This window comes from Gracilinanus agilis, chromosome 1 (genome assembly GCF_016433145.1).
Source record: "Gracilinanus agilis isolate LMUSP501 chromosome 1, AgileGrace, whole genome shotgun sequence".
NCBI classification, from domain to species: domain Eukaryota; kingdom Metazoa; phylum Chordata; class Mammalia; order Didelphimorphia; family Didelphidae; genus Gracilinanus; species Gracilinanus agilis.
In genome coordinates, this window is record NC_058130.1 from 607,353,924 (window position 1) to 607,376,390 (window position 22,467).

Here is a 22,467-nt window from a genome sequence, read left to right on the forward strand (position 1 = left end):
TGGTGAAGTGTGCCTTGTGTCCCCATTCATCCTTGCAGCCAGTCCTTTACAGCACCTAAGTCCTGGACTGGGGCACAGCTCGGTCTCCCGGGACTGTTCTCTATTTCCTTGGAGATGCTTTCGCTTCTCCTCCTCACTTGCGTCTTTGATTTCTAAAATTTAGCTCTTTTTAATTTAATGAGAAAAAAACAACAACAACAACAACAACCCTCTAACTTCCTTCTCAGTGTGAAAATCATTACTGATTTTTTTTGAATCTCAGTTTCAGAGACCTCGGAGGGGGTACTTCCTCAATTCCCTTGAAGCGGTGGGGGGAAAAGTAAAGAAAGCGGAGAAAGAGGTCGAAAATGGCAACGGATACCTTTGAGGAGGTCGACTGCACATGCTCTTACGGGATGAAACTCAACTGGGACATCAATGACCCCAAAATGCCTCAAGTAAGTGAAAATTGTGTTGAGGAAGCTAGGTCTGTTAAGTCGACTTAAGTTTTCCTTCAAAAGAAAGGTTGAAATGTACATTTAGTTTTGTACTATTTAGTTTTATGTAATGGCTCCAAATTTAGGTCCGATTTCCATTCTTCAGAAATACACCCCTCACTCTCTTGCAATAGAAAGAGAGAGAGAGAGAGAGACTGTGTCCCTCCAGTCAAGAAGTCAACTTTGACAAATCTGCCTTTTCCATACACTTCGGAAGTGACTAGATTGAAACAGGCAAGAGAGAAAATAGAAATGCATCTCTGATCTCCACATACCGATTCTCCCAAAAGCTTCTCCCTAAAACTTGAGCCATAATTTTCATTTACTGAGATTAATCTTAGAAAAAGAAAGCTTGTGCTTTTCTTGAAATGAGCAGGAAAGATTTTAAAGCCTGTTTCATATGGTTTACATGTTCTTACTTTTAAGTTAAAATATAAGGTGTGCCTGAAATGTGACCAATTTTATTTCAAATTTGCAGTCTCTACATCAGAATAAGCTGTCCATTGCAAAGGAGTTAATATTAGAAAGCTATTTGCCTCCTTTTTATTGTTAGGAATGTTTAAAGCATTTTCCTTCTTTCACTTTTCAAACTGCCCTCAAAGTCTGAAAATTATTCTTTTGTATACACCCAACCATGGCATATCTGCCTTCTTAGATTAGCGATTTTAATTATGGAAGGAACCATGTTGTTTCTCCTGAATTAAGTTCCTCGAAGGCAAGGACTTTTTAATTTTTTTTTGAGGGGGCTGTTTTTATCTCTGGTATCTAGTATAGTGTTAGACACTTAATAAAGGATTACCAAATAATTGCTTAATTTTCAAACTAGCCAGAAATCACCAGAATTCAATACTAATGAATAAAGTAAGGAGAATGAGTAATACAAATTTGGATTAAAAAAATTCGTATAACTAGAAAGCAGCTTAATTGACTTTCTTGTGTGATCCTTAAAAGTCTATAAAGACATTTTCAATATGCTAAATGAAGACATTGGACTAAACAGAACCTAATTTTATATGTTTAGAAAATAACTATATCTTAGGAGAATAGAAGGAGCTTTGTTTAGTTGAGTCATAAGCTTGTAATTGAAACCTAGAGTTTATAAAATATAATAAGATAAAAGAATTTAAAGTCAACTGGACCTTAGAAATTAGCTAATCTAATCATTTCACTTCGTGATATAAGGAAACTGATGCCCACAGAAACCCAACCTTGCCACTTCATAGAAAATGTGGAAAAGGAGAAAGAACATTGGCCTGGAAGACAAGACAGCTAAGTTGTAACCCTGACTCCTTCATTAAATTGATGTGTAACTATTATCCTAATATATTGAATTTTTTATTGTACTAAGTCGATTACATATTGTAGAGTAAAAAAAAATCAGCTTCTCAACTCTGCTATTTACCACCTATGTGATCAGAGGAATTACCTGGTCTTCACTTTCACTATTTATGAAATTAGATATTGGAGTAGATGATCTCTAAGGTCTCTTCCAGCTCTAAATCCTGTGAAAGGATCTAACTTTGATAGCCATCCAAAATAGACAAGTTCTCAACTGAATACAATAAGTTCTCTCTTTGGCTGAAAGAGAAAGCTCCCGTTGTCAATGAAATGATAATCAATAAAGTGCTTAACACAATGTCTGGCACGTAGTAAGCATTACATAAATAAATGTTGGCTATTTCTTTCTTTCTGTTTCTTAAATAGGGAATAGATGTAATATCTCTAGAGATACAAAAATATCACTAAGTCTTTAAGAAGAGATTTAGATTTTTATAAATGAAGAGTACATTATAAAGAAAATGAATCCTACTTCTGAACTCCTGTCATTTTGGATTTTGAACCTGTTATCCATTTGGTTGTATAAAGAAATGTCCCTGTAATGGCAAAACTAGTTTTCTGCAACCAAATTCCCAAACTACTACCTATAAAGGTTTCTCTTCTATCTATCCTGTGACTATCAAGCTAATCCTCAGCTCCAAGGACAACTGACAGATTATTCCATTGCTTAGGGTATAGTGTGTACTTTTTCCTTCACTTCAACCAGTAAAAGCTCTGGGTTCAAAAGCTTTTCTAAAAATTTCAGGTAATAAACACTTCTTTTTGGAGGAATCATGGTACAGTGGAAAGAACTCTGACTGAAGTTCAAAATCCTGGGTTCAAATCCTGCCTTTGAAACCTTCTACTTTGTTTAACTTGGGATAAGTCCTTTAATCTCCCTTGATCTTAGTTTCTTCATCTGAAAAATGAGAGGGTTGGACTAGAAAACCTCTGAGGTCCCTTTTAGTTCTAGATCTATCTGTGAACTTAGGATAAGTATGGTACATAATATTTAAAGTTATAGGCACTGGTGATACAAGAGCAAAAGTGAGCAAGTCTTTGGGGATCTCATGTTCTCTTGGATTGAAGGAAAGACTTCTGTTGTTGTTCCATCATTTCAGTCACATCTGACTCTTTGTGACCCCATTCGAGGTTTTCTTGTGGTTTGCCATTTCCTTTTCCAGCTCATTTTACAAATGAAGAAACTGAGGCAAACAAGATTAATTGACTTGCCCAAGGACACAGAGCTAGTAAGGCTGCCTGAGACTGGATTTGAACTCTTATCTTCCTGACTCCAGACCCAGAATTTTTATTCACTGTGTTACCTAGCTGCCTTTAAGGGAAAGACCAAGATACAATTTTTCAAAGTTCAGCTCTTAAGATGGCAAAATCACTTTAGAATAGATCTGCCATTTTATACTGCCTAAAGCTTGACTCTCTCCTTCATCTGTTTTTTTAACCCTCCCAACCTGGTAGGGGAAAGAAATGATTGGCCTGACCAAGTCTTATCTACCCGATTTGGATAGACTAATCAATAACTAATCAGTAGAGATCTTCACTAATGCAAATAACTTTTTTTAAACCAATAATCAATAGTTGAAATTCATATAAAATCTTAATGTTTACAAAAACCTTTCATGAATTATCTCTTTGGATCATTTTAGTACCTTTATCAGGTAAGTGGTAGAAACAATATTTATTCCATTTTACAAATTAGGAAACCTGAACTCAGACTTGTTAAATGACTTATCTAGAATCACACAATCACAAATTAGTGATTCTGGATTTCGAACTCATGTCTTCCAACTCCAGGACTGGTGCCCTTTTTCAGTATTCTGCAGTTGCCTATAAAAATAGCTAACATCTCTATAGCAGGCACTGTGATAAGCGGTTTATAATTATCATCTCATTTGACCTTCATAACAATTCTGGAAGATAAGTGCTAGTATTACCTCTATTTTATGGATGAGGAAACTGAGCAAATAGAAGTTAAGTGACTTGCCCAAGGTCACACAGCCAGTAAGTGTGTCTGAGGCCAGATTTGAACTCAGTTCTTCCTAACTCTTGGGCCTGGTACTCTGCTCTACTCCTTAGCTGACCATGACAAAAGACACATGCAAATGACAAGGTTCATTCTTTTATCTTTTATTAATGAAGATAGTATGTCCAACTTTCAAAGAAGGAAAAAAAGAAATGAAAAAAGAAAAAAATTTGCTAAACAGAATCTTTGTGTTCCCTCCTGGGAGATAGGACTTAGCCATGATCACTTTTCTCTTTCCTATAGAGAATGACTTTCTTTTTTTATTTATTTAAAAATTTTTTTTAAACCCTTAACTTCTGTGTATTGGCTCCTAGGTGGAAGAGTGGTAAGGGTGGGCAATGGGGGTCAAATGACTTGCCCAGGATCACACAGCTGGGAAGTGTCTGAGACCAGCTTTGAACCTAGGACCTCCCATCTCTAGGCCTGTCTCTCAATCTACTGAGCTACCCAGCTGCCTCAAGAATGACTTTCAAATGTGGTGGTTGGTTCTATCCCCTTACATAAGGCTTATCTAGAAGAATTTCTGTATGGGGGGGGTGTAGAATGTTGTAGAGAAGAAATTTTCAATTTCCTTCCTCAAATAAGAAAGCATTTTAAATTAAGTCTATCATGGGTTTTTTTTTTTAAACTATTGTGGTTACATGGGTTGTATTTATTTGGGTCTTTATTTAATCTATAATTTTTTAATGTAGTCAGAGGCCAGTTCTACTGGAAGGGACTGTTCTGGGTTGTGTTTTATACTTCCTATACATCTTCTCTTGAGGGTGAAGACAAGAATGGTATCTGCTCCCAGGGAAGGAAGGTTTGTATGCTCCTGTTGCATCCTTCCCCCACCTCCATGTCTGGAAAGTAGAATTCTGGTATATTCCCTAATAGAGCTGATGTGTGTAGCCAAGTCAGAAGGCATAAGATATAAGTGTCATTGCTACAGAGGAGAGAGATGGGTGCAGATAAGGGGGAGGGAGAGTGCAGAGTCAGGCAGCAGTGGCAAATCTGATGTTTGCCTGTGCTAACTAACTCTCTTTAGTTCTAATAGTTTCTTTGAACAGCCTGTTGGATGTCTTGCATACTTCCTAGTACATGCACATTCCACCTTGGAGAATCCTGTTCTAGGACACTATTTAGACATTTTGTGGAGTGCAATGTGGGGCAGGTAGGTGGCACAGTGGAGAGAGTGCCACGACTCTTGTCATGAAGACACATCTTCCTGAGTACAGATCTAACCTCAGACACTTACTGTGACCCTGGGCAAGTCACTTATCCCTGTTTGCCTCAGTTTCCTCATCTATAAAATGAGTTGGAGAAGGAAATGGCAAACCACTCCAGTATTTTTGCCAAGAAAACCCCAAATGGGGTCATGAAGAACCAGACATAACTGAAAAATGCCTGAATAGCAACAACAATGGATTGTGAACTGGACTTCTCAATTAGACTCTCTTAGTCACACAGATTTTTCTCCAGACAATGCCAGTGTTTGGAGTGTATTTGATAAGCATGGGATGCTTTGCAGGGTGGGTTGTAAAATCCCTGGCTATAGATTTAGAACTAAAAGGTGCATTTAAGACTATCTAGTCCAAACTCTTTTATTTAATAGATGAGAAAACTTTAGAGATCCTAAATAACTTGCATGATACCATTCAGTTAGTAAGGAACAGAGCCAATATTCAAACTGAGATCCTTTAATGTGAAATTCAGTATTCTTTCCATACACTCTACTGCCTCCCATCTCTCTTAGTTTAATAGCTCACTGACATAAGAGGATTCATTATCACTTATCAAAGGGATCTCCTTTTGTTTTTACTTTAAGGCATATATGACTGTGGAGGAAGGAAGGAATAGAGTAAGAGTAGGGGAAGTCAATGTTTTATATTATTTACTTCCCTCATAAAAGTGCTATTAAGACTAGAGCTGATTCTAAGACAGAAGGTAAAAGGGAAGGAGAAAGTAGGTGGCTCAGTGGATAGGGAACCAAGCCTAGAGTCAAGAGGACCTAGGTTCGAATTTGGCCTCAGATACTTCCTAGCTATGTGACCCTGGGCAAGTCACTTAAATCCATTTTCTAACCCTTACTGCTTTTCTGCCTTAGAACTGATATTTAGTATTGATTCTAAGACAGAAGGTAAGGGTTTTTTAAAAAAGGCTAGAGTTGATTCCCCATGGATAGAGTCTTATATTCTTTGGAGAAAGAACACTGGAGAGAGGTGAAGATACATGTTAAATTCCATTTCAATGAAAAGAGAATAAATTTGTAAATCATCTTATACTGGAATTCTGCTAATTGATGTATAGTAATAGTTTTAAAAATGTATAAAGCGCTATACGTATAGTATATCATATAAATCCCACAATAACCCAGTGAGGTGGGTACCCCATTTTAGAGATGAGGAAATTGAGGCTGAGAGAAGTTAAATGACTTGCCTAGGATCACTGAATCAGTACATGTCTGGGGAAGGATTTGAACCCAGTTCTTCCTCACTCAAAGTTCAGCACTATTCATTGGTGTGGACTTGGAAACACTCTCATGGAATCACAGAATTTTAGGACTGCAAGTAACTTTGGAGGATTTTAAAGTGGAAAGGACTTTACAGTTGAGGGAAATGAGCATCAAAGATGAAATGATTTCCCCAAATTCATTTAACTTAATAAGTGCTCAAAATGGGACTTGAGCCTAGATCCTTTGACTATAAGCCTGGGGTTCTTGCCAATATTCCATTTCATCATCAAGGGGTAGCTAGGTAGGTCAGTGGATTGAGAGCCAGACCCAGAGATGGGAAGTCCTGGGTTCATATCTGGTCTCAGTCACTTTCTAGCTATGTGACCCTGTACAAGTCACTTAACCCCCATTGCCTAGCTCTTACAACTCTTCTTCCTTAGAACTATGTATTAGTTCTAAGACAGAAGGTAAGGTTTATTGTTTTGTTTTTTTAAGAGAGAGATTATCATCAGACTGTGATTTATCCGATCCATAAATATGATGGTTGTACTCTTTTCTGTGTCAAAATAATCTCCTCAATGAAGTAAATTCTGAATTTTTTTTGATGTAGTAGATGGAGGGTTGAACACTTGGTTTTCTCTATGTGAGTTGACTTTTCTCTAATTCATTGTCTTTTTAAATCTCTCTCTTCCTTGGCTACTCTTCCCTGCCTCATTCTCTTCTCCAATACCAAACTCCCATTATCCATCCCTCATGTCTTTCAGGAGCCCAAACACTTTGATCACTTCAGGGAATGGCCAGATGGTTACGTGCGCTTCATCTACCAAGGAGATGAGAAGAATGCTCAGCGACATCTCAGCGGCTGGGCCATGCGGAACACCAACAACCACAATTGCCAGATCCTCAAGAAGTCTTGCCTTGGAGTGGTGGTGTGTGCCCGGAGCTGTTACCTACCAGATGGCTCGAGGCTGCAGCTTCGCCCTGCCATTTGTGATAAAGCCCGGCAGAAGCAGCAAAGTAACATGATTGGGTGGGGAGCATCGGGGAAGAGATGATTCTTAAAGTACCCTTAGACATTTTCTTGTCTAACCCCCTTCATTTAACAGATGAGGAAACTGAGGCTCAGTGGAGCTAAGTGACTTACTAAAAGGTCACATAGGACTACAAGTGGGACCTCATAGTAAAAGCAGTATTATGAAGTCAATATTTGTTGCATGGTGATGAGAAGGAAATGGAGTGCTATTTTAAGATTTTTAAGCCTAGGGTAAAGATTCACTTATTATGAAATCATGAGTATGGGCAGACACAGTTGTTCTTAAGAAAAAAATGAATTAAATGAAGTTTGCCCTGTGTATCCTCTAACTTAAGAGGGTATCTCTCTCCATGTAAGAATATCTCCTTAGGAATAGTAGGGGGACTGACTGCTCCACAGTTTTGCCCAAGACCATCCATGTCTGCTCATGTTCATGATTTCACAAAATAACGAATGACCCTTTATCCCAGGGCTCCAATACCAAAATATCATCCCACTCTCCTTCTCACCACCATGGAAAAACAATGATTTCAGAATCATACCCCTTTTACAAGGTCCCACTTTTCTTCCACCTTTTATTACTGGCACAACTCTACTACACTCAGAGCTCCTTTTGACTTCTACTCAGAAGTAAGAGTTCTACTCACAAGGAATCTTCACCAGCATATAGAATAGGATAAAAAGTAAGGTGATTGTTATAATCAGTCCCACCTACTCTACTGTAGCCCAAACGTGGGAGTCAGCATTAGAGTTAAGGTTAAAGATTGGACATATCAAAGCCATGGAACTTTAGAGCTAAGAGATGATCTAGTCCAATATTCTCATTTCCTAGATGAGAAAATGATGACCCAGAGAACTGAAATGACTCGCTCAGTGTCAGACAGCAATAGCAGAGCCAGGCCTGGAAGCCATATCTTCTGGTTCAGGGTTCTTCCCCCTATAGCATACTACCTCCATTCGTGCATTACCCCAGCTGTTTATATTTTAACAAGTCAGTCCTACAGATACAATCCCAATGTCTCACCCCAAAGAAAAGAATCTTCAGTTGTGACAGGAGGTGAAAAGGATGTTATGGGGTGAGGAGGGAAGGAGCAGTGCTCAAATTTCACTGTGTAAGAGACTAGAAAGACAGATTTCCAGAAGCCATGAAGGATGTTCTGTCCTTTGTCTAAATAGCCCTGTCATTTTGTACCTTCGCTTCAGGTTTCCCCAGGGAACAAGTATAGAAGGAAAGTTGTGAAGATGATGGTAAACTCTGAGAGTGGGCCAAACAGAGGTGAACAGAAGGGAGGAGAGAAGGAGTTTTACAAAGAGGACAGCCACAAAGATGGAGATACTCCTAACTGGACAGAACTCAGATTCTCTGACTCTTTTCTTCTGAATCTATTTTATGCTTGTGTCTTGGCTAATTAAATGGATAGACACTTTTAAAAAGCCTGGGAATTTGTTGCCATTGAGCCACAAGCGATGTGCGGTGGAATATTCTGGTGTGCTAAGCTATTTAGACAGAATGAATTAGCTTGGTCTAACAGGTCAAGTGATCTAAGATAATAAACTGATTTTGAAGAGTAACTATTATCTTCCCATCAGGTAGAGGGGTTTGTGGTGGTAGTGTTTTGGTTGTAGACAAGACCCACTAATATCTTCCCTTGATCTTGCAGAAAAAGCATGTCCCAACTGTAATTCAGCTTTAGAGTTGATACCTTGTCGAGGTCATAGTGGCTACCCAGTTACCAACTTCTGGAGGCTTGATGGCAAGGCAATATTTTTCCAGGTAAGATAATCTATGTTTTTTAAATGAGAATGTAGACCATTTTTATAAGATCATAATTCCTGAGCAGGAAGAATCCTCAGAAGCAACCTAGTCCAACTCCCTCATCTTATAGGTGGGGAAAATAAGGCCCAGGAAAGTTAAATCATTTTCCCAAGGGCACACAGGTAATGCTATCCTAAGTGGAAGAAACTATTTACCTTGACAAGTTTGAGCATCAAATATACCTAAGACCTTAAGATAGCAATTGCTTAAGCCCCTCCATTCATGGAGGTAGAGTATTATCCTCAATTTTACAAGTGAAGTTTTTGAAAATCAGAGAGGTTAAGTTTTTTTTCTCAAGGTCACACAGCTAGTTAGTGACCAGTCGGCAAAGAAAGGAGGAATCAGAATCTAAATCTCTTGTTTCCTAGCAGAGTGGATTAGGTAGTACAGTGGTTAGAGTGTTGGACCTGGAGTCAGGAAGACCTAATTTCAAATTCAGCCTCAGACATGACCTATGTGACCCTGAGAAAATCACTTAAACTCTTTGCCTCAGTTTCCCCAACTGTAAAATGAAGATATATAACAATGCCTTTTGTAGGGTTGATATGAGAATCAAATGAAATAATAAAAGTGTCTGGTACATAATGGGTGTTATATAAATGCTTATTCTTACTTTCCCCCTTTCTTTATGTTATGTCTAAGTAGCCCTAAATGGTATTCTAAATATATTTAATATACATAGTTTATGTGAAGTACCCTGGTACCACATAGCTACACAGTGATAGTACTTTCTGATAAACAGAATACTTTTAAATATGGTATCTCATAAACTATTCTACTAAGTGGTTGTTCTTAAAAAGTTAGGATTCTTGGAATTGTTTAGCATCCTGTCTTTGCTTAAGTAAATATATGCATGATCAATGGTTTGAACTGATGCAGGCCAAGGGAGTTCATGATCATCCAAGACCAGAAAGCAAATCTGAGACAGAGGCAAGAAGAAGTGCCATTAAGAGACAAATGTCATCTCACCAGGCTCAAAAAAAGAGGAACACTGAGTCACAGGTATTACCTTATATTCGTAAGGTACTTTAGAGTTTAAAAAGTGTAAATTTGCTTATTCATTAAGCAGACTATATGCAAAGCACTAGGAAACATCCTGAAAAAATCCTGCCCTTAGTGAGCTTCTGTATTTTCTATTTCACACTGACAAGAACCCGAAGATGTTGGTAAAGTTCTATTTATTATTTATATTCATGTTGTTTCTCCCTATAGAATTTCAAGTTCCTTGAGAACAGAGACTTGCACTTTGGGCTTCCAATCCCCAGCACATTTTACAATGCATGAAACACAGTTGTTATTTAATTAAAGCTTGCTGGTTGATTGATTGAGACAAGGAAAAAATAGGGGAAGAAAGACTCTGAGAGTACTGTCTTTTTAAATGTTAGTACAAAAAAATGAACTATTACACACTTGAGGGACTAGATAGGAATTTTCTGGCAATTCAACCCAAGAAATCTGTTTTCTAAAGACAGTTTCAAGGTGTGCCCCCTGTTGCTTTGAACACTGGCATAGGCATTGTGTTGGATTGTGAGTCAAGGGATATGAATTTTAGATCCCTGCTTTGCCGTGTGGTTTTTTGCAAATCACTCAGTATCTCTTGTGCCTCCATTTCCTTATTTTACAAATAAGGAGTCTGAACCAGGTGACTCCATAGTAAAATGGAAAGAACAGTGGTTTTAAAATCAGAGGATCTATGTTCAAGTCCTGCCTGTGTAACTACTTGTGTGACTTTGGACAAGTCACTGGTATTTAGTCTCCTCATGTATAAAATGAAGAGGTTGGACTAGATGATCTCTTAGCTTTTTTTCCCAGCCCTATTCTATGATCCTCAGATCTAAACAACTGTAGGAAGCACAGAAGCCTTGGTGATAATACTGAAAAATCGGAAGACCCCCATCCTCACCTCATTCAGCCCCTACTGTATTGCTGCTATCACTCCTTTTCTTCCAGTACTTTTCCTAGTGGCCACAATTACCCTCAATCATAGAGCCTATGGCTTCCTTTTCTGTTTTTGCTTAGTATACTGCCTGATATACCATGAATATTAATTCATTAACCTAGGGGTTGGTTCCTCCAACTAACCATTCTCTGCCAAAATCTATCATAGAGGATCAGGGCTACAGGTTAATTTAGAGAACTACCCTTTAAATAATGGATCTAAGAAACATAATTGTCCCACATGACCTGATGTAGTCATAATAGTAGAGAAAACCAGATTACCCATCACAACTCCTCAGAGGTCACCTAGGATGGATAATGCTACTCTTCCCCACGATACAAACAAGCAACCTCTTATCCATCTTTTCCCCAGAAAGTCTCTTTTCTCTGCTTTCCCCACACACTTCTATCACAATGTGAGAAAAACTACCTCTTTCCCCCATATACACGTGCTTGTTAAATCCTAAAATTAACTTAAGGTCTAGATAAAAGTTATTTAGTACCAATGGAAATGGAAGTTTAGTTAAATTTTTTTGTTAGTCATAGAGATCTGGTAAGGGTTATTTCTCCTCTGGTTTAGTTCAGATTTGGATAATCAGCCTATTTTGTCCTCATCATGTACAATGCACTGGAGAGGGTACAAAAGTAAAAGACCTTAAAAAATTTTTTTTGTAGCTTGCCTCATTAATGTAAAAGACAAACTATAAAGTATATGGTATAATCAGTAAACAATTAAGTACTGAACTATGCAGTTCTGATCATCAATAAAACAAAAATTGGGAAAAGGTAATGCTTAGTGTATGCTCGAGCAGCTTGAGTAGGGAGGAAATATTACCCATGTCCCATGTGTGTGTGACAACAAGATTGGCCGAACTGGTATGGAGATAAGTGGTGGGGAAATGATGATGTGTATTAAGCTGTAGATAGGAAATAAGGTTGCATAAAATTCTAGCTCTAGATCAGTGGTTCCCAAACTTTTTTAGCCTACCGCCCCCTTTCCAGAAAAAATATTACTTAGCAGCCCCTGTCACATACTATCACTGCCCCAAATGCACTTGTGGCCATCACTGCTCCTCTGGATTGCTGCAGCACCCACCAGGGGGTGGTGGCACCCACTTTGGGAATCACTGCTCTAGATGGAGGAGAGGACCTTAAAGCCACCTAATCTAATCCACCTCACTTTATAGTTAAAGAAACGGTGGTAGCAAGAAGTTAAGTGACTTTACCTAAGATCACATAGGAGGTGAGATGGGTTACATCTCGAAGAACTGGAAAGTCAGGTAGAGAAGTATAGACTTGATACGACAGGCCAAACAAAGTCACTCCAGGTGCTTGATAAGAAATAATGTGGAAAAAAAAAGAAATGATGTGAAAAAAGGCAATGTTGGGGAAGATTGAGTTGGCAGCACTGTGGCCAGAGACTGGAAGTATGGTGGGAATAACACAGGCAAGAGATGAGGAATGCTAAACCTGGCGAGGGCAAGATAGCAATGGATTTAAGAGTTCACCCCATACATATGACACAGAATGCGATTGCCATTAATGGGGATTCTCCAAGACTTGCATCTACCAAAGGGGCTGTTATTAGGGTAGAATCACATTAGAATTTGAAAAGCAAGTTATTCTAGAGCATCTAAAAGGCATTTTCAAAGAAAATTTAAAATAGATAAATGGTTCTGAGCTACCTTCAATCAGTAAATAATAAAAATAGCTAATATTTATACAGTGTTTACTATGTATCAGGCACTGCTAAGCACTTTGTATACTGTTTGCTCTCAACTTAGGTGAGTTCTAGTTCTATCTTTCCATCCCTAGTCTCCCTACTGAGCTATCCCCAGCACTTAGCACAATGTCTAGTATATAGTAAACATCTGATAAATATTTGTTAAATGACTTACTGTTTGGAGATAGTATTTTAAAATGTTCTTCCAGTGAAATTTCTGAAGTCTTTGCTTTTCCTCCAAGTTACAGGAGCTAACAACAATGTTGTTGATATGGAATTAAGAAAGTATAATTTCCATTAAAATGTAAACAGAGGATAATGAGGCTTGCATCATAGTCCATTTGAAAGATCCATTATTCATTTCAGAATGTTTTTCTGCCAGTCAGGTTATTCTTCCAATCCTTTGCTGGTTTTCCTAATAATAGAAGTGTACTAGGATAAAACTGGCATGAGTTATTGCTTTCATGCAAGTCAAATATCTAAATTATTTAATTATTGATTTGCTTCTTCTTCATTTTTCAGATTGAACAGTACCAAGACAGCAGTGGTCATTTCACAAATACGTTGTCCAGCTCAGAAAGCCTAGAAAGCTTTGGTATATTTACAGATACCAGCTTCCCTATTCCAGCTCAGCCTTACTCTTCCTTTCAAAAATCTGATCCTTACAAAGCTACCTACGACCCAGCCTGCTTTCAAGAAGACATAATTCCACCCTTTCAAAAATGTCCAAATCCTAGAATCTATATGCCTAGGCCAACTTGTGGCTATGAATTTGCAGTCCCCAATTACATAAACACTAGCTCATATCCCAACCTCTACAAAGATCCCAGTAAAAAACATAGTGACGCAGACTGGACTTATCTCAATGGATTACAGTGTAATGTCAATTCCTTTAGTGTCCATGACCGGAACTTGGATGTCTCCAGTAAACATCATGGGAGGAAAGCAATTCTTGGGAAAACTGGCTGTGGGGAGACAAATAACCATGGACAGTTCCAGGCCTCTACTACTCACCCTTATTATAATTCAGAATATTCCTGTGCTTACCTACAGAGTCCCTCACCAGCAGCTCCTGCTCTACAGACAGTGATCACCACCACCACTAAAGTATCCTATCAAGCCTATAAATCACCTGTAGTGAAATATAACAACAATGTATGTGATGTGAAAAACCTTCAGAGCTGTAACCATATGTCAGATCGAACCCCAAGGACCATCTATCCAGAAGCCAAGATTCAAGATGACTGTCAAGAGGGCAAATCCATTTTGACATATGTTGAGGAACCAATCCCAACCAAGGGAGAACAAGCTGAAGAAGCCTGGGATGTGTATCGATGTGGGCTGGCCCCAGAAAACAATTATTCAGATCAAGTAGGTCAGCCCTTTAGATATGAGAATGAGGACTTCTGATGGATAATCAAAAGTTCAGCAAAACTGATTAGTTTTGAGAGCATAACCACACATTTTAAAAGTGATAACTGCAATACTTTTGGGATCCATGATTCCACTGGTACAGACATTCCCTCCTGCCCTGACATAGATTATAACCCATGCCTTAATAGATTGTATCAGAAATCAGAAATTACTGAGACAAAATTTTTCATGATTTTGTAGCCAGTTATCTGATCTGATGGCAAATCTTTTTGAATTTAGATAGACTTGCCTTTGGAAGACATACATTCAGTCCAGACCCATCCTCAAAGTCAAGGGTTATTGGAAAGGGTGTTGGACTTGGACTTAACAGAGAATTGGGTTCAAATCCTATCTCAGTCACTTTTTAGTTGATATAGATGATGAAGCCAAAATGACAGAGATGATAAATAATAAGGGTATAAATCAAAGATAATTAATGGAGGACCTTAGAGCAGAACCCAAGTCTTTGGATTCTATCTTGAGCTTCTCCATTGGGCCAATTGCATAAAATCTCATTTTTCATTTCTACAGATGATATGTGACTTTGAGAAAATTATTTGTATATATGTGATATCTTCACATGCAGAACCATTTACTGAGCAGAACACTATTGTATGACCTCTTTAGGAATACTGTTTTTGTTTGGTGAGGAAAAATGCTATTTAGATTTTTGAATGGAGGTAAATATAACAATTAATAATGTTTTTAAACAGCAAAAGTCTAACTGTAGCTTATTGATTGTTATTGTATTAAAATGTATTTTTCTGGATATCATTTAAAAATCAAAACAGATATTTATTTTTCATTTCCCAAGAATATCACTCTTCTTTTGCTATCATTCTAAATGAAGTTTGTTATTTTTTGACTAATGTAAAAGTGATATATTTAAATCAGCATATCAGAAGCTCTTGATTGATTCATGCTAAAAGAAGAAATGGATATTCACATTAGCACATTTTATACAAGTCTACATTGAATAGATTGGGAATTCATTTTCCAACATTTAGTTGCTGATGTTTGGTATAACTAGATAGCCATTCTCAAAATGCTGTTTCCAAAGCTAAGAACCAAACTGAAGGAGGAAACAGACTATTTTGACTTTTTGAAGGAAACACACACAGGCATATATAACCTTTTTAGTATGCCTATCATGTATATCTACCATAGTCTGAAATAATTCAGAAAATATTATATTCTAAAAGTTGGGTGAACAGAATATCAGATTCATTGAATCACAGAATTGGAAAGTTATAAAGGACCTACATCCAGTATTTACACCAAAGGAATCCCACACTGGACACATGGTTGTCCCGTCTCTCCTTGAAGACTTCTAAGAAGAGAGCAGCTCCCAGGGCAGCCTATTCCATGTTGGAACAGCTATAATTCTTAGTTTATTTTCCTTATATCAAGTTTTTAAAAAGCATTAACATATTAGGGAACTACTTTTCTGTTTAGCTGGAAGTTTCCTTTCTTAAAATTAAATTTTCTCTATTCTGAACTTAAATATCAAACAAAATACATGCAAATTAGAACAGAAGAGGATCATACATGTAACTGTGAGTCCCTCATCATGTACAGCTTTCTTTTCAAGTATAATAAATTCCATATATAACTTTCAAAGCTAGCCTGTTCATCTGTGATTGTCATACCTATAAACATACCTGTAATCCAAGTTTAGCTTACCACATTTTTTTATGTAGCACTTGATGCTTATAAATATTTAATTGATTTGATGACGTACATTGTTGAGTACCTACTATGAATGAGTATTGGACTAGACACTGAAGATACAAAGATGAAAATTTTTGTCATACATATCATGGAATTTACTTTCTAATGATGAGAAAATGGGTAGAAATGAGGTATATACACAAATATATAATTTCAGAAATGAATAAATAAGAGGTCAGAGTGGAATAGGAAGGAGCTTCTGAGTCAGAAAGAATACTTCTAATGAGGGAGGGATCTGGTGAGGAGAAGGAAAAGGATGTTAAATGGTGAAGACAGGAATGAAGAGGAAAGAAACTATTCTTGATATGGCAGAAGTTGTATTCCAAGGCATGGAGGCTAAAGAGGGCAAGATTAATTAAGGGAACAGTATTTAGTTGGGGTACGGTATGGAATTTTCATTGGGGAATTAAATCAGAAAACTTTTTTTTAGAAAGACAGGATAGTTATCTTTATTTTTTATTCAAAGACATTTTATTTTCCCAATTGCAAGTAATAACAATTTTCGTCATATGTTTTCCAAAATTATAAGGTCCAAATTACCATCTCCTAGATATGGTAATTATATATATGCATATATATAATATTTATATTCGAATCAACAAACATTAATTAAGCACCTACAATATGCCAGACACTGTGCTAAGGGATGCAAAAAGAGGCAAAAAAGACAGTCCCTGCCCTCAAGAAGCTTATAATATAGTGGGGGAGATAAATATAAGCATATATATGTGTGCGCATATATATACATATATATCTATATAAAGCAAGTTATATATAGGATAAACAGAAAATAATTGGCAGTAGGAACACACTAGAATTAAGAGAGGTTGGGGAAGTCTTTTTCAGTGAAAGATCCTATGATATGAGATCAGAAAGGTAGCAAACTAGGTTGTCACCAGATTGTGAAAACTCTGAATATCAGGATAAGGAATCTGTATTTTATCTGATAGGCAAAGAGGAGAGAATGAAGGTTTTTGAGCAGGAGAGTGTCTTGGTCAGAGCTATGAACTAGGAAGATTATTTTGGCAGTTCGTTGAAGGATTGATTGAACAGAGTAGAAAATGAAGGCAAGGAGAACATTTAAAAAGCCATTTTGTTGTGATGGAATACTACTATTCCATAAGAAACAATGAGCAGATTAATTTTTTTAACTTGAAAAGAACTACATGAGATAATGAAGAGTAAAATGAGTAGAACCAAGAGAACATTATATACAGTTACAAATTTAATATTTAAAGACTAATTTGTGAATGTTCACCTCCAGAGAATGAACTGAGAAATAGAAATACCAAAGACATAATCTATATATTTTGCTAGATAATGCCTTCTGGGAGGAGAGGAGGGAAGGACTGAATAAAATAAATAAATAAAAGGAAGGAGAGCTATTATGATAGTCTAGTTAAGAAGTGATGAGGTGCTAGCTGGGTGACCTTGGGTAAGTCACTTAATCCCCATTGCCTAGCCCTTACCACTCTTCTTGAATTGGAACTAATATGATTCTAAGACAGAAGGCAAGCGTTTTTTTAAAAAGTGATAAAAAAGAAGTGATGAATTCAGGGGCAGCTAGGTACAGTGGATTAAGAGCTAAACCTAGAGGTGGGAGGTCCTGGGTTCTAGTCTGGCCTCAGATACTTTCTAGCTGTGTGATCCTGGGCAAGTCATTTAACCCCAATTGCCCAGCCCTTATCACCAGTATATAGTACTGATCCTAAGAAGGAAGGTAAGGGTTTGAAATGTTTAAAAAGTGATCAGGGCCTGAAGTAGGGTAGTAACTGTATAAATAGAAAGGAAATGATAAATGGAAGGGAAACTGCAGAGCTCAAATCACTAGGAAGAGGTAGGGCCATTATTATCCCTATTTTACAGATGAGGAAACTGAGGCATATAGCAGTTAAGTGTCTTGCCCAGGGTGACATAGCTTGTAAATGGGCCTAGATTTGAAAGTCTTCTTGACACCAGATTCAATACTATTCACTGCACCACCTCTCTTCCTCATAAATAGGAACTGTCAGCTGAGAAGATGTGAAATGTGCAGAAGAAAAATAAAAGCTAAGGATGAGCCCTTCATAACCCAACTCCCTGAGATTTGGTAATTAATATGACCTAAATATCTGACCCCTGGGTGATTTTGAGGAGCAAAAAGGGGGAGACCTTATTTTAAATGTATAGGACACGTAATAGGATACACAATGGGAAAGTGATTATTTTTCATCCTCAGGATGAAAAACAGAGACAAAAATCTCTATTCAAAGTTCAAGTGAAATATTGCTGTCTGAATATTTTTCTCTAAAAGGTACAAATGTACAGATAGCTAGGACCCCTACCACTAAGGACCTAAGCTGAGAGCCTCCCTGTTTGTTTACATTTCTGCAGCATTTGGTTAAAAGCATTTGCCCAGAGAAATACAGACACCAAGGAAAAGTATCTCTCTTTCTTTCCTATATCAGTGTTTGCTTTTCCACTAATCGTACCATTATAGCTTTTTTCAGTCTTGCCTCAAACAGTTGAAATGCATACACTACATTAAGTTTGCATAAAGCTTTGTCTCAGAAACCCTACTCATTGTTATCTGCTCCTTTGGAAAGAGGTACTCTCCATCCTTAGCCATATGTGGCTCCAGTTTCAGATGGACCAGAAGAGCCCTATTGAATAAAAGTGCCACCTCTATCAAGGACAATCTCTATACAGAAGAGAGGACTTGCCTTTTCCTATATCTTTTAATGGCAAAAGCTTTCTAAGTTCTATTTTTAAATGAATTCTGAAGAGAACTAGATTGTATATTTCAGAATAGAGGTCTTTCCATAAACCACCTGAGTTCCTTCTCTATTAACTTGTTTATATCCTAAGTCCCTGACAAACACCACAGTATTGCTTTTTTAAAGGTCCTTTATGATTCCTGCCAAAATTAATGGTAAAAGCTCCTAGTTTGAGTTTGCCCAGAACTGCAAGGTTAAATTTAATTTAGTCACCTAATCTATCCTTCTGTTGGAGCAGGGATAGTAGGGGTGGCTAAAATAAGTTTAATTTGGGGGGTGGGGAATCAATTTGTTAGGAATTATTGGTTGTATGACTCTGGGCAAGTTACTTTATGTCTCTGGGTCTCAATTTCCTCCACTCTGAAATGAGAGGGTTCCATTATGGCTTTAAATCTAAGATTTCATGTTATCTTTTATGCATTGCTATCTTAGCAAGAACATTACTTCCTATGAAAGTTGTTATACTTGGATAGACATTTTTCTAAAAGTATAAGCTTGTTTGTATTTGTTGGTCTTGTGTTTGTGTGGGATACAGTTTTGTCATAGGGGATATATACACAAAGATTTTTGAAAATACATATAAAAGGATCCTGAGTCCAGAACCCTTGAAAGGTTCAATTCTTCCTCTGGATTTTTCTTTATGTTTGAAGAAGGTGCTTGTTCCAAAGGATCCTGACAATGAGGGATCTTGGTCAGTAATCAGTCAGGAGACTTTAAATGAAGATTATCAGCCAGCCCAATAGTATCGACCAAGCAGATCTAAGCTATTAAACCTCATATGGTGTTATGTGTGACCCTCATCCATGTCCTCCTGGAAATTCTCCATAAGGCATCTGTCCAATATGCTGGGAGCTTTTCTCTAAACCTCTTGCCATCATGTAGATACCAAAGGAGCATGTAGACTGTCCATCAGTCCACCCAAGAAATATGGACCTCCTTCCCACTCGCATGACACAGTCATCTTGTCCTCCCTCATATGCCTTTCCAATATTGTGCTTAAAAACCACTCACTTACATAGTTCTTCTCAGTGATAGCTTGTAGCCTTTGTAGGCTATAAAGGATAGCTTAAGTAACTTCAGTATTCAATTTTTAAATGTCTTTTTATAGTTTTATATCCTTTGCATGTAATATCATTCAATACTCAGTATTATAGTGATAAGTTATAACTATAGACTTCATAAGTAAAATCCCAGTTATTGATTGTGCATGAAAATCAGTAATCATGATAAAATAATAAGACAAATTTCTGTAGTACTTTGCCAAAGGGACTCTGTGCATGCCCTTAGCATCATGGAATATATCCAGGAGTTCCTAAGACTTTGGATTCATATTATCTCACTTGGCTTTGAAGCTACAGAATAATCTTGGCCATGCTCATTTTCATCATATATAGAACAGGAGTTTATGACATCTGCCTTATAGAAATAAATAAAATAAATCTGACTTTCTTGAAGGAGAGAATTCAGCTGCTGGACCTTCTTCAATGGGAATTACAGCTGCCTAATCTTCAGGAAAACAAAAGTTGCCTTTCTTTTGAGAGAAGACCCTTTCTGAAGGGGATTTGTGTAATACAACCTTTTGCATAAAGTAAGAATATCTTGGTATATGATTGTGATGGAATACTACTGTGTCATCAGAAGTATTGAGGAGGATTAATTTTTTTAAACTTGGAAAGAACTACATGGGATAATGAACAGCATAATGAGTAGAAAGAAGAGAATGTTAGCTATAGAATAAATACCAGAAGAATAAAAATTGTAAATGTTACCTTCCAATTTTGAACTGAAAGGTAAAAACATGATGATGATTATCATATGTCATATAATACATATAATATATAATATATTTCTTAATTTATATGAACATGTCAGTCTCCTAGATGATATTTTCTATGATGTGGGAAGGGTGAAAAGGAGCTGGGACTTTTGTGGATAGGATTTATTATGTAGATATGAAGAAAAAATATAAAAAGGATTTATTATGTAGATATAAAAAGTAATTTAAACACATAAGAGATTTGTGATTTCACTTACGTTTAATTTTCTTTTTTGTATGTGGAAATTCAGTTTTGTAAAATTTGGAAGAAAAAGGAGAAGAAAAGAAAAAATTAAGTGTATATATCTGTCAAACTAAAAATTTCAGGGTCTCAGGCTGTGCTGAGTGTGTCTGGAAACCCTGATTTATATAACTTGCACATTCACAGTAAAGTCAGTTTTGCCCAGAAGATTGCTCTCAGTATTTTTCTTTTATAAAACTCACTATATAGGAATACTCTTTGGGAGAGCCACAACCTTAAACCATTGTAGAAACATCAGAACAGTTCCAATTCTTTGCTAATAAATTTTACTATTTTTATTCAAGTGAATTTTAAGGAGGTCTTTAATTTACTGAGGTTTTTATTGGAGACACTTTATTGAGGCCACTAGTGTAGTTATAACAAAACGATGACAGCATATTTAGATACTGCTTTACAATTCACAAAGCACTTTTTATAACAACCCTATGGAGTTAATATTATTATTATTAATTATTTTGTACAAGAAAAATTACTCTCATTTTAGAGGTGGCACAGGAGACAGAGTGCTAGATTTGGAGTCAGAAAGACCTGAGCTTAAATCATTCCTCAGACACTGTCTACCTGTAATACTCTGGAAAAGTCACTTAACCTCTCAGCTTCAATTTCCTCATCTATAAAATCTATAAAAGGGATTCAAAAATAGTACCTGCCTCACATAGTCGTTGAGAGGATCAAATGAGATAATATATGTTGCTTTAAAAACCATAAAGTGCTATATAAATGTTAGCAATTATTGATGATAACCACAATAATAATGATATTGACAAACTAAAGTTTATGTTAGTTTAGGATTTCCCTAAATCCATGTGGCAGCTAATATCAGAAGTGTGACTCAAATCCAAGTGTCTTGCTATTAATTTCAGTACTTAGATAGCAAGTAGCATAGAACATCAAATACAAGTAAATATTTTTGATTGAATAAAATTAAATTGAAATACCAGTTGATTTTATTGGCAATAAGGGTTATAGAAGTACAGAGTATGAAAAAATTACCAGGAGCTCAAATGACAATATAAATCAAAGGAAACACACTGTCTTATTTATATAGAGGAATTGATCTCTACTTTGTAGACAAGGTAGCATCCAGAGAGACAGTGAAGAAGTACTTAATCAATATACTGCCAAAGAAGACCACATTGCCACATAACCATTTCATGCATGTAAAACTTGTTTTTATAATTAAAATATTATTTCTAGAAAAACAAAGATCTCTTCTATTTCTTTTAGGTTACTCTTAGTATCATGTACATAGAAAGCACTCTAAAAATTGTTTATCAAATTTATTTCTAATTTCAAAAAGTAACCTATCCTTATTTCTTCATTACTTGAGATGTTCACATGTTCTCTTTTTGAAACTCTTTTCTTCCCTAAAAGAATTTTCACCTATTCCTTTGGTTAAGCTGCTTCAATAACTAACAGCTCATATTTCAATAGCTATTTTAAGACTTACACAGCATTTTCCTTAAAATAATGCTGTAAAATATGTGGTAAAACTAGTATTCAAAATAGATATTCAATAAAGTGCTAGAAATGCTAGCAGTAGCAATTTAACAAGAAAGAGAAATTGAAGGAATTAACGTAGGCAAAAAGAAAACAAAATCTTTTTTTTGCAGGTGATAAAATGGTTTGCTTAGAGAATCCTAGAAAGTCAACTAAAAAACCAATTGAAACAATAACTTTATCGAAGTTGTAACATATAAAATAAACTCTT

At 36.6% G+C, this 22,467-nt stretch overlaps 1 protein-coding gene across 1 annotated transcript; it reads left to right on the plus strand.

The window, feature by feature from the left end:
• The first annotated feature begins 347 nt into the window (after positions 1–347).
• GCM2 (glial cells missing transcription factor 2) lies at positions 348–14,188 on the plus strand. Its single transcript, XM_044658147.1, has 5 exons — positions 348–437; positions 7,033–7,285; positions 8,963–9,075; positions 9,997–10,119; positions 13,301–14,188. The coding sequence occupies exons 1-5, from the start codon at positions 348–350 to the stop codon at positions 14,186–14,188; spliced, it is 1,467 nt and encodes a 488-aa protein (XP_044514082.1).
• The last annotated feature ends 8,279 nt before the right edge of the window (positions 14,189–22,467 follow it).